Source organism: Python bivittatus, unplaced genomic scaffold, assembly GCF_059951505.1.
Source record: "Python bivittatus isolate LINGU-HERP-01145 unplaced genomic scaffold, Pbiv_v1 ctg000570_np1212, whole genome shotgun sequence".
Classification (NCBI taxonomy): domain Eukaryota; kingdom Metazoa; phylum Chordata; class Lepidosauria; order Squamata; family Pythonidae; genus Python; species Python bivittatus.
Genome location: NW_028277097.1, coordinates 17,271,015 through 17,284,165, shown reverse-complemented (window position 1 = coordinate 17,284,165; position 13,151 = coordinate 17,271,015). Strand labels below are relative to the sequence as shown.

Below are 13,151 nucleotides of genomic sequence, written 5' to 3'. Positions count from 1 at the left end.
CTCCTGTTGAAGATGTGTAAGCTTGTGTTTTTCTATCAGTATCATGTTGATATTTCCTTCAAAATGATTAATATGTGTTGCTAAAAGTTCTCCCTTAGGATTTGGGTGAAATCAGTGCTAGCACCCAGTACCACAATCCCACCTGGTACATCCATAAGTATCTGGTACAAGCCATGATGATGTCATGATCTCATAGTGCAAATGATGCCTCCCTTATTCCTCCTGTGGACACCCATGGGTGCATCAACTCTACAGATGCTAAAATATGGATCCTACTCAAATAGCCAACATACAAGGCACTGGGACTTAAAGCTGTCCCTTCCCTACACCTCTACCCATTGTAGTATCTCCTTTAATTTTCAAACTGGCACAGGTGGGGAGAAAGCAAATGAAATTACTATTAAGCCCAAACATGTTCAGTAGCTAAGCTTGAGATTGCATGCAACTTTGCTCTCTCTACCTCTCCAGAGTAAATTCCTTTTCTCCTTCTCATATGTCAGTCTCCAATTTCCCCCCATAATAGAGATGGATAGATCTATCTGACAGCGACCAGCCCCATGTTTCCAGTGAGTTTCCATGGCTAAAGGTGGTCACATCTCCCCAGCCCTATTCTAAGACCCACCCAGACGTCATCCTGACTTACACAACTAAAGGCAGTCCTGTGTTACGGATGATTGGATTTGCTGTCTAATACACCTGAAAAATATTCACCTGAAGAGTGGCAGGTTGGGGAAATCTGTTATCCCTTTAAGCACAGTTTCATTTGCATGAATGCTAATAGTCATAAGCCACATTTTCAATATTTTAAAGCAGGAACTGAAAGAGGTTTGCAAACTCAAGTGAAGTGGAAAATCTATTCCAACGCTAATGCTGGACTTTGGGCTCTCTTGTTCTTAACTAAAGCTCTGGGTGGCAAGGAAAGATACAGGAAAATTTGTGCCAAACAGAAAGAAACATCCATTCATTGTTGAAACCACTGTCTCCTGCTTTACAAACTTCAGTGGTTAACTAGCCAGCGTCCACCTGTATGGAGCTACCCAGCTGCTGTCTTAAAAACAGAAATAAAACTTCCACTTTATGGGCAATGCCTCATGCAGTTGGCAAGCAGCACCCAACCAGGGAACGTGCATTGGTCCTCACAGTCAGCCACTTCACACAGTGGATTAAAAATAACCTTCATCAAAGGCTGGTTGACACTTTAATCATAACATTTGCAATTGTAATCATTCCAACAACGTCTTAGGAAAGCTCCTGTCTGCATACAGATCAATGGGCAGATTGGTGCTGCCAGGGACAGCTGGGGTAAACATCAACCAACCTTCTACTTTCAACTGCAGATAAAGCACTCCAGACAGACTGAGCCTGTCAGCTTTGGGTGAGCCTTGCTCTGTCCATGATGTCCAAAGAACTTGACCAAAGAAGACAATCTAATCTTCTAGTCCAGAAGTAAAATCCCATATGAGCCTTGTGACATCTCAGAAGTTTAGGTAGGAGCTCTAATTGTTGAAAAGGGGGCTACTTAGATGTCATTGTTAGAAAAATATTGAGAGATTTCTTCTTCTTTCTGAATGGATGAAATGTGGGCTGTCTTCTGCTATTTCAACAGGATGTTGGCTTAATAAACCTCTTGAGAAAAAGGCTAAAGAAGTGTGCCCATTTCAATGTCAGGTTAAGATTATTTTTTTAAAAATGACATGGTGAATAAACTACAAGAAAATATTTGTCAAATGATGTTTTACTTTGATATCCCTTCTTCCATGAACAAGCTGCAGAGACTTTGGTAGTCTCTGGGCACTGATAGGCACTGATGATGTTACCTAGTCAGGTAATGAAAGGTCTGCAAGCAAATAACCTAGCTCAGAGAGCACCAAGGACTCCACAGTTTAATCCTGAGCTACATATGTTCTCTTCTATTGGGACTTTGGTAGTCAGTAGTACAATAGGTTTAAGGCATAAATAATAAATTAAATTAAATTAAATTAAATTAAATTAAATTAAATTAAATTAAATTAAATTAAATTAGTAAGTAAATGCTATCCAAATGTCAATTTGATCCTTAATTATCTTAATGGATCCTCATGATCCACAACAAATAAGGAGAGTGTCACCTGAAAGTACTGAATTATTACATTTTTAAAAAGGAAGATGGAAATTCACAAGAAGTTATCCAACTAATAATAATTGCAAACACAGCAGGCAACATCCTCCCAATTTCAGAGGGAGAAGAAAATATGTCAACAAGATCTCATTCTCTCTAAATTAGCCTTCCCTAGTGCGGTGCCCTGTAGGTGTTACAGGACTGCAGCTCTACGAATTCCCAACCAACATGCTAGCCATGCTGACTAAGGAATTTGGGGAACTACAGTTTCAACTCATTGGCAGGGTGCCAAGTCAGAGCAGGAACCTTTAGTATTGCTTAAACCAAGTAGGTTCATGGCTTCTCCTCCCTCCCTCTTTCTTCTCACCTGGGATTACTTCAGCCACCAAAGGTCCTTCTGCTGCCAGCTCCCGTACAATCTCATTGTCATCCTCGTTGATATCTAGCCAGCGGCTACAGCTGAATGTGTACTTCTCCTTTGTCAGAGTTTTCAAAAGAGTGACCTTGAATCGTTTAAAAAAAAATTAGGCCAGAATGAATCCACAATGATATATCAGGCATATTTAGAATCTAAAAATATGAGCAAGGAGAGCAATTTGAAGAATGACAATGAGAGTGTGTGTGTGTGTGCAGAATGGCACCCTAAATACCTTCCCCAGAGCTCATCTGCTTCCTCCAAAGTTTCCCTTCTGCAGAATCACAAAAACCAGAAAATTAGAATGGATCCACAGAAGGGAACTATGGAAGCAGACAGGGAGAAAACAGTAAGAGAGTATTATGTGGGACTTTATTTGAAGAAGCAACTGAAGATCAAGTCTCTTAAAAAGAAGAGAAAGGGATTTGAAGTGGACTTATTTGATCAGGGTTAAATTGTATAAGTTGTGATTCTGGGTTGTTACTATCAGAATATTTTTTTATGACCAGGATTGTATGATGAGGATTTAAAGATATTTTCATATGGGGATACATTTTCTATGTTCTATTTGTTAGAGAAAGTTATAGGTTTGAAAGTACAAGGGACCTATTAGATTTAGTCTGAGATTGTTGTTGGTATTTTTATGCCTATGGGGATAAATGTTTTATTTATTAGAGAAAGTTATAGTTCAAATGCATAATGGATTTATTTGTTTAAGGTTAAAATACATGAGTTATTATTACTGGTACGCTTACTGCTTTTGCTGTGTAAGATTAATTGATGATTTTTTAATATATAATTTGGCTACTATTAAGGGATTACAAATGGGAAGAAGAGTTTTTTTGTAATAATAAAGAAGGCCTTAGGTTACTGTAAATGTTTATACTTGTTTGGAGGGAGGGGAAAATCATCTTTTATATGTCTTTTTCTTTTCTCTCTTTTTTCTTTTTTGTTTGTATATCTTTTTTTAGTATTTGATTAACTAGCTATTATCTATGTAAAATTTTAATAAAAGAAAATTAGAATGGATCCTTTAGGCCAGGGTTCCTCAACCTTGGCAATTTTAAGACGGGTGGACTTCAACTCCCAGAATTCCCTGGCTGGGAGATTCTGGGAGTTGAAGTCCACCTGTCTTAAAGTTGCCAAGGTTGAGGAACCCTGCTTTAGGCCATCAGGTCTAACCCTCTACTACATAAAGGTGTCCAGCTTAGAGCATCTACAACGAACACCTACTTAGCCTCTGTTTGAAGATACCCAACACATAAATTCATCTTATGGTTAGAAAGTCCCCAAAGAAGTTATTGGTTCTGTTTTGCCAAGGTATGTTTTCTTGGGTAAAATACTAGCCTATGCTATTATTCTGAGTGATGTTGTACATTCATGTTACAAACTGGAAGGTTACGGACTGGAGGCGTCTTCCCTTTAAATTGCAATACTGATCTACATTCAATATAAGAGATGTTATATTATTGTGGCAAGGTTTGTACTTCTTAAATTTTGCATAAATCAAAACTGTTAGAAAAAAAATGACAAGTTTATCCATTGAAGGAAATAGTCTATTGGAAATGCCACCTATGGTACTACAATAGTATATGAATCTGATCATACTTTTCTTTAGAGGGAGGTGTTAGAGAGATTTACGTCTAAAGAGGAAAGAAATCAACCAAAAAGAAATGTGGATCTCACAGATATCTGGGGTTGATCCATGGATATCTAAATTTGAAATACACACTATTGTTCAGCACTGGGCTTCCCAGGTCTGTAGTCTACCTGTATTATAAAACAGAGTAGTAGTGCCTCTGTGGAGTTATTTTTATTATTTATTTATTTATTATTAAATATATATGCCACCCATCTCCCCCAGAGGGTGACTCTGGGCAGCTTACAATTAAAAACCAAGACAATAAAAACAATAAAAATATAAATACCCCCCCCCCCCCGATTAAAATATAGAGGATGTCAGGGATCAACATTTTAAAGTAATTGCCAAGGTCTGTTAATGCAGTGCATATTCTGGAGGTAATAGATATCACAGGATATCTAATGGGCACAAAGTTGGGGCAGGGTGACTTAAATGTTAATAAAATATTTTATCAATTAAATATACACATGAGTAAAAATGGAGTTGAGAAGAATTGGGAAAACCTAGCAAAAGCAATCCTTCTAAAATGAGAAAGAAGAAACACTCTCTTCTGTTAAAGGAGAACCTGAAGTCTTTGGTATTTAAACTGTTTGCACTTCCGATATATTTAAGAAATTTATATCTTCTGTCTAATAATTCAGAACTTCCTGTTGGTTGGCCCGGGCTAAACTCTGAGAATAAGCTCACATCTGGGTAAACATATAGGATTACACTATAAGGTTTTTAATCAAAAAATATTTAACTAGACAGCAGGTTACATGAATTTAGAGGGATTAATTCTGGGTAGACATGCTTAAGACCAAGCCAAGGATGTTTTCAACTCCTGGATTTGCAAAACGTTGCATCCTTATTAATAATATTTTAGATCAAGAGAGGAAAGAGGAGTCTTACAGTTAAGCATCATCCTTTCCTCAGAGGTAAAGGCAACAGTAAACTAAGACTAATATGATGAGAATTATACCATGGGTGAATGGTTGAAACTGGCATCCTTAGAATTCTAGAGCTGGAAGAGGGAGAGTCAATCAATGACTGGCACTATGTGTAAGCCAAATAAAATAAAATAAATAAAGTAAAAGCAAACCCAACTCCTTGTTCAGTATAGGAATCCAGATTAAAGCATCCACAAGAGATGGATGAACACATTCAATGGAAGCGACCTCACCACCTCACTCAGCTGTTTTCTCCATCATTGAGTGGCTTTCACCACTACCATTTTTTTTAACTTCAACCAGATTTTTTGCCTTCTTATAACTTGACTATTGTTCCATGTTCTAGTGAATGGGCAGACAGGCTCCCCCACCCCTTTCTTATTTACCGATTTGCAGATGCAATCCCCATTCACTCATTTCAAATCAGCAGCATATACATATCCTGAGTCAGAGTCCCCCAGTCCTTCCCCTTCTGAAGGAAAAAAAAAACTTACACCCCCCCCAAAAGATCTCTGAGGAAAAGAGAAGCTGACCTAGAATCAAGTCAGGGAAAAATGCCTCTGAATTAACTGACTGGAATCCTTAGAAGATCTAGAGGAGATTCCAGGAAGAATTGGTACTGATATGATTTCTCTTCTGGGGCTTGTCTATTCTTTACAGAAACAGGAAAATGCAAGCTAAGTATTCCACTAAGTTTTTATTCTTTTGTTCCGTGTATGCTAAAGGTTAATTTTTTCTCTCTAATTATTATTGCCTCTATACATGCTCAGCCCACGTAAGTTTCATGCAAAGTGGCATCTCCTTCCGCTATAATGGCTTCTACAATATCAGGAAACCAGTACCATCCTGTGATTTCCTCAGAATCTTATAACTTTTACAGCATTTTTCTGTGGAAGACGTTCCTTGTGATTTTGGCAGCACTGTGTTTCCATTTTCCTCTCTATGTATTGTTTTTACATGTGACTACAAAAAAGGTTTATACTTTATTTTTTTCTTATCTTAAAGAAGTGATTCTTCTAAATTATAACTTCTGCTCTTAGTATAACTCCCCAAAGCAGGGGAGGGACTGATTGGCCTAGTCCTATACACAAAGCAAGGGCCAGAAGGTGGTGTCATAGAATTTCTTTTCCTTTCTTTTTCTTCCCATCATTTTCCTACGTTTTGCCAGAAAGCAAAAAGGTGTTGTGGGGTCTGTCTCACATACCAGAATTAGGGGGAGGATGTCAGATAAAGGCATTCCCCCAGGAAGAAAGGTGGTAGCCATAGTAGGTACCAAATAGATTTGCTTGACTGAAGCACAGAGCAGCCCTTGTAATAATCAATAATACACTACTGAATGCTACACCAAGGCAGGAAGGAGGATGAAGGTGTGGGAAGCAGAAGACTTGTGGGACAGAGGTCTGAGACCTCCAGCCTTCACCCTATGAGCTCAGCCCTGCTACACCAAGGCAGGAATGTCCACACGTCCTGCACTCTGATACAACAGAGTACATGTCTTGAGCGTTCTACATCTTTAGGTATCGTATCTCCCCTCCATCTTCTTTTCTCCCCAGATCCTACACTATCTCCATGTAGGACTTATTTTGCAATCTCCTGATCACTTTTGCTGTTCTTGCTGACATTGGTTCCCATTTCTCTGGCTACTTTTTAAAATGCAATGTCCAGAAATGGGCGGGTATGTCCATCCCATGGCTCAGAATGGGTAATCAAGCTTAGGAATGACACACCAGGTATTTCAAAACAGAAAAAGGTCTTGAGAGTAGTCTTTGCTGGAGATCACCCTGGGTCTGTGTTAGCTTCAGCTGTGAGCTCATAAAAAGCTATTAGAAATGCATTTGTGTAGCTGTTAGTATGGCTTACTCTCAAAACAGCCCAGCCCATTTTCTTCTCACCTTGTTGAGATGCCACCCAGAGAAAGGACTGCGCTTCTCATGCCATATCCGAACTTTGAATAAGGTACCCAGATCCGGGAGCTCAATCTGTAGAAACAAGCATAAAACTTATCTGTGGTAACCTGTTTCTAGGACAGGCGCAGGAAGCCTGCGCAGGACCAGGAAAATGAAGCCATTTTCCATCAATTAATCAATCCATCAATCAGTGTACTTTTATGACATTAAATAATAAATCTATTATTTATTAAAAAGTAAGAGGGGCCCAAATCTCGCTAAAGGTTATGAGAGAATGTAGGGATCCTGTGAGATACAGCTCTCTTGTGAAATTTTGCACATTAATTTTAATTTTAGTTTTTTAAAAAATGTGGACATCTGTAGGCACCACTTATTGATGTCATTTTGGGCATTGTTGAGTGCTCGGTATTGGCATAGAGCAAAGGGATTTCAGAGTCATTGATTACGGCACCAAAAAATCTACCTAAGAGTCAAATGCACAGCACTGCATACATTGGGGTGGGTAAACTTTTTCTCCCTCCAAGGGCTATACAGCAACAACACCAAAGTAAAGAGGAATTTTAATTTTTTTTAAAACACAAAATAGAGAGGTTAAGTTTCCAAGAAGCACTTGGAGGCTGCAAAAATGGGTCAGGGTACCCATATGTGGCCTGTGAACATTTCACCACCTGCATCCAAAATGATACGTCCTTATCTAAGCGTTTGGGTTTCAAACCTGGGGGAATTCAGGCAGCTTCTATTTTGTTCTTTGAGTTGAGGGAGAGTTCCCCCCCCCCCATATCTTGATTATAAATTTATGAAAAAGTGATTTTCTACAAGCTACATACAGTTTTAAATTCCAAAGTCCTTAAATATAAATTCAAAGTCACATTTCATGATGTAGGAAAAGCATGAATGCATCTATTTTATGTGGGTCAAGGAAGAAAGACATCTTGCAAATGCTTCACATATGGTAAGAGATCAGATATAGTTAATGCTGATATTAATACAGCCAAATTTCTGCTAAACTGTAGCCCAGGCTATTTAATAATTAAAGCCCTATTTAGCAATTACTTTTGCCGGAAGAAAGATTTGAGAAATAGGACTATGCCTCCTTCTTCCCTTGGACAAGGTCTATTAGCCCGTATCTTAAGAAGTGGGAAAATACATTTCGCAGAGTTACTGAGAAAAGCAACACTCTGGGCCCTAAAAGGGAAAGGAAGGAAGCATAGAAGCGTTCTTCCTTTACTCTGCTGATGGACAAGTGAAAAGAGAGGAAGGAGGACATTAATACTGACAGCTCCTGGAAAAGGACTCCTTGATCAGTTATTTCCTGTTCAAAGCAACTGTAGGCTGTATTTCCATATAATACCGAGCCAGGAAATGTTAAGCCATTGTTTGTTGAAGAAGCAACAGTGGCCTGGTTCTCACATAATGATAAATCCTAATAGATGGATTCCCTAAACCAAAAAGCAACAACCCACATCAGAGTTTGGCATTATGCATGAATCAGATCCCTGTGTTTTATATTCAAAGCCAAAGTAGTACAAACGTCAATAACATCTCCGGCCATTCCAACAATTTGCTCTTTTTCCTCTTTTTCTAAGGGCTATGAAATATTTTTGCATTAACAACAAAGACCTATTCTTCCATGCCGTCCAACTTGGCCCTTACGTCAAAGGAAGAACAAGCATTTGGCCCCATCTCCATGCAATGTAGCAGTAAATAAATAAATAAACAAACAAACACTTCCCACTGGGCTTGGAGCACAGATAGAGTACAAGAAACTATACCATGAATTTGTCAGTTTGTCCAGCTTCAAAGTTATCTGAGTTATTATCTAATTTCATTTCATCAGATTTTCCTTTGTCACCATAAACCTGGAGGAAGATGGGAGCATCTGTTCCTGCACCTTTAATGTCACTTGTCCATATCCACAGCGACCAAGGATTTTCTATCAAAAATACATTAAAAATGAATGTTGATTTTACATTAATTACCAAATTACATTAAAATCAATTTTTAAATTAAATGTTTTTTTTTAAATGACCAAAATAAAAAAGAAACTGAAAACAAATTGAGAATCCTTACATTAACCTGATTGTACTCACAGTAATATGAACAGCTATTCCAGTTCAATAATTAAAATCACAAGAACAATTGGGGTCAAGGTACTTGTTCCCATGCAGTTTTGTGACATGGATCACACACTGGGAATCTGGATCAGGCATCCTCGTTTAAATTTTTGTTCAGCATGATATTCTCTTGGGATAATCTCTGTCTGGTCAGAGTCACTGCAAACGGGAGCTGACATATTAGAAAATTCCTCCGTAGAGATGATGATGGTGATGATGATGATGATGATGATGATGATGATGATGATGATGATGATGATGATGATGATGATGATGGAATTCCTTTTTGCATGGACTGGCTTTCTGCATTTATAAACCTATTGACCATTAGGGTGATAAATGTAGTGATAGTTAGCTGAGGGACTCTGTACTTTTACCTCCTTTCCTCATCTAAAAAACTTACTTTTCATGTCTCCATGTAACATGCCTCCTGTTGGTTAGACAGTTATTCTCATGGCATTCATCGCTTCCTTCTTCTTTCAATTCAGTTTTCTTCTGTCTCTGACCTGTGCAATTCAGGTACTTAACCTGACTCACTGTCTCTCCATAATGGAGGAGAACGCACTAGGTGCCCTTAGCTGCAGACATACTTAAGCTTTCCCTGTTGCTAGGAGTTGGGTGGCATGTAAATTTAATAAAGTTGATGGTGGTGGTGGTGGTGGTGGTGGTTGGTCGCCCAGTCAACCAGATGTTTAGACTGGATTTGGCATTTTTATCCACCTATTCAGTCCTTTCCAAGGACCTGGGAGAGGCAGATGTTGTTTGATGGTTTGATGGTGTTAAGGTATTGTTGCAGGATGTACTATAAGCTATTCCAAGTAAAGCTGCCTTTTGCAGTTGACTGATGGTGATTCTGTCATTGCTGATAGTGTTCAAGTGGTGCTCCAGATGTTTTGGGATTGCACACAAAGTGCCTATTACTATTGTACTATCTTTGCTTTCTTTTGCCATAGTCATTCTACTTTTATTTGCAGGTCTTTATATTCTGTGATTTTCTCCAGTTCTTTCTCTTCTGTTCTGCTGTTTCCAGGAATTGTAATGTGTTATTGTTGTTGTTGTTTCCTAAATAAAGCTTATCTTTATTTTTCTTTCATGCAAGGATGAGCCTCAAGGATATTTTCTTATAAAAGTTATATATAACTTATATAAGTTATAATGTTAGTGTTTCTCTCCCCATGCATTCTTTCCACTGTATAAAGCTATCTGCATTTCAACAGATATATCTGCTCCTAAATGTCAGCCAGAAGATTAGGTTAGGCACCAAGCTACAACTTCTCTCCCTGTATTTTGGTACATAGAATCCTTTTGTCCTGGACATCTGTCTCCAGTCTGAAGGGAAGGGAACAGATTTTAACTGATGGGAAATGCTTGAGATAACCCTAATTGAAACTCTCCAGTTCATTCACTGGGGCCCATGTCTAGCAGAGCACATCTATGGGAAGAAAAATGAAGCCCCCTAATCTTTCTACAGAAAGCAGATTGAAGGGGAGAATCTAACAGTATCTGTCCGAGGAAACCAAAGCACAAACAAAGAAGAATGAAGAGGGGTCTCTTGCTTCCTATCTCTGTTCCTAATGCCCTTTACAGTCAACAACATAAAAAGTACAGAGAATTTATGCAGCTAGAGCTACAACTCTCACTTTTGCCACGTCAGTGAGAACTAGAACTCAGCTTAAGCTACCTTACAGGAGATACATGATTCAAAATGGGTTAACCCAAGAAACTTTGTCCTAAGATCTTGGTTCAAAGGTCTTGCGGAATGATAATACCAAAATATACCTGCCAAGTTAAACAGAAGGGTGAGAAGTTATCCAATGTATGGTGACTTTGGTATAGCTAAAAGTCGCCACCTATTCAAGGACACTCTCTGCTGCCCATTTAAGACGCAGCAGCCAAACAGGAATTGCATTGTCAATTGCAATCAGGGATGGCAGTTTAAAGGTCATAAACGCTTTCTCTGAGTGAACTGCACATTAGAGATAAAGTGGTTCTAACCCCGAGGAATGTTTACTGTAACAAGCTAGCTTTCCATGGAATTGTTTCTTAAATGGAACAAACTTCTCACCCCTGAGACCTCTTGAGTAGTGCCTTAGCCAATTTTTAAAGTATTCGTCGCACTAATATGATCAAGGGAAGATGAGAGGCTACAGCATCTTCCCCATTTCCCAGGTTCCAGTTCTGAATCCGGCACAGAAATGTCTTTCTGTGGAACACAACCTGAAGCCCTCAACTGTTATCTTCTTACTGTAAGAGACAACAATGTTCTTTCAGTAGAACTACAGAAGTAAGTAGGAGATTAGAGCTCCTATAATACAAAGTTGTTCTGGACAGATGGAATCTTTAACAAAATGTAAAAGTAAATAGATGAATAAATGTTTCATTCCTCTGAAAGGAATGGGTGTCAAAAAAAAAAAAAACATGAAACTTGCTGGGAGCAGATTTAGATGTTTTGCTCCCAGGAGATCCATAGTAAGAGAAACAATAGCTAGAATAAGCTATAGTTAACATTCATCCTTCCCGGGGGGGGCAGGGGGGTCCAACTTATTTTTGACAGTGTACAAAGATGTTCTGGGCTCTTGGCTTTTTCCAGATTTTCGCAGAAAGCAAAACCCCATGGTTACTGTAGCGTGACCCTCTCCTCAGAAGATGAGTTCCCTTTGTGCAGAGTTTGGACATTCATTCGAAGAAGAGCTGCAAAAGGGAAGTAGCTTTAGGAAAACCCTATTTTAAAACCCCGATATAAATCTGCCAGAGTCTAATTCTGTACCCCCAGCAGATAGCAAGATGGATTGGACCTACACTGGTCTACACATCCTAGTAAAAAAGAACTGTGACCTGTACAAATGCTACCTAAGAGCAGAGCATTTATTTACACAGAAATGGAAAGCAAACTTTGCTTTCTGGTGCATTTACTTTTCAGTCTTTTCTGGCGCAGTGAGACCATTTCGTAGAGTTCCCGTTCCACCAGACCTTCAGCTTCATTCTCATCCAACCACTTCCCACAAGGGAATGTCTGTTCGATACCAGTAAATGGGCAATACACCACCACCTGGCAAAGGGAGATGAAATGAGCAGCTCCAGTTAATTCATATTCAACTTGGCCTATACATTTTGCCCCACCTGATGCCCTCCAAATGCATGCTGTAATCCCAAAATATCTGTGAAGGACAGGATTGGGGAAGATATAGGAGGGGTACACAGCTTGCTGATGGACATGCCTACATTGGGCAAAGTTTTGAAGCAAGAGAAAGGCAGAAGGCAGAGAGAGAGAGAGAGAGAGATCCATAAACCAGTGGGACTTTCTCAGACATGCTCTTTGGAAGAAATTTCAAAAGCAGATTCTCTTTCATGGAATAGTCTAAAAACAGGAGACTTTTCCCCTCAATGTTATTAATGCTAAGGTTGCACGAAAATGGCTGGTTGTCTTTTTCTTTGAGACTGCAGAACAGCCAAGAGCTTAATGAAATGGACACATTGCTGATCTGTGCACAACGCTGAATATCATATGACATGTATTAGGTAAAAGCAGAATTGTGGAATACATTATTGCCTTATATTGACCAATTAACCCAATGGCATCATAACTGAAATCAGAGCTTTGGGGTTTTTTATAAACTGTTCTAGGTCACCCTGATCAGATTGCCAGTGGGATAAAAAAAGCTTGAACAGCTGTTCAGCAGCATCTTAGGACATGTCCTTACCTTCTCACAATACCAGCCACAGCTGATGCCAGCATTATCATGCCCAATGGAGACGCGGCTTAAGGGGCTAAGGAGAGCAGCAATCTCAATATTAAAAAGGTCGGTCCTGCTCCGTTCGAACTTCCCACCTTCCAGAAAAATCTTCCCACTGTTTTTTAGCCCTTTGGAGCCATGCATGACAATATGGATCTTGGAATTGGTGCCTGCTCCTCTGACGTCGCCAGTGACCACTGCCACATTGTAAACAATACCTGGGAGGGTGGGAGGTGAGTCAGATGAACAGAATGCAAAGTGCAGTTGCCACAATGCCCTTACTAATGACATGTTTTCCAATTACTCTTTCCA

At 39.2% G+C, this 13,151-nt stretch overlaps 1 protein-coding gene across 1 annotated transcript in view; it reads right to left on the bottom strand.

The window, feature by feature from the left end:
• LOXHD1 (lipoxygenase homology PLAT domains 1) overlaps positions 1-13,151 on the bottom strand; it is a 149,729-nt gene that overhangs the window by 105,416 nt on the left and 31,162 nt on the right. The window contains exons 9-13 of the mRNA XM_088152998.1: positions 12,807-13,057; positions 12,019-12,154; positions 8,764-8,924; positions 6,977-7,063; positions 2,466-2,601 (exon numbers count right to left, since the gene is read on the bottom strand). Coding sequence (XP_088009124.1) covers positions 2,466-2,601; positions 6,977-7,063; positions 8,764-8,924; positions 12,019-12,154; positions 12,807-13,057 — 771 coding nt within the window. The remainder of the gene's footprint in view (positions 1-2,465; positions 2,602-6,976; positions 7,064-8,763; positions 8,925-12,018; positions 12,155-12,806; positions 13,058-13,151) is intronic.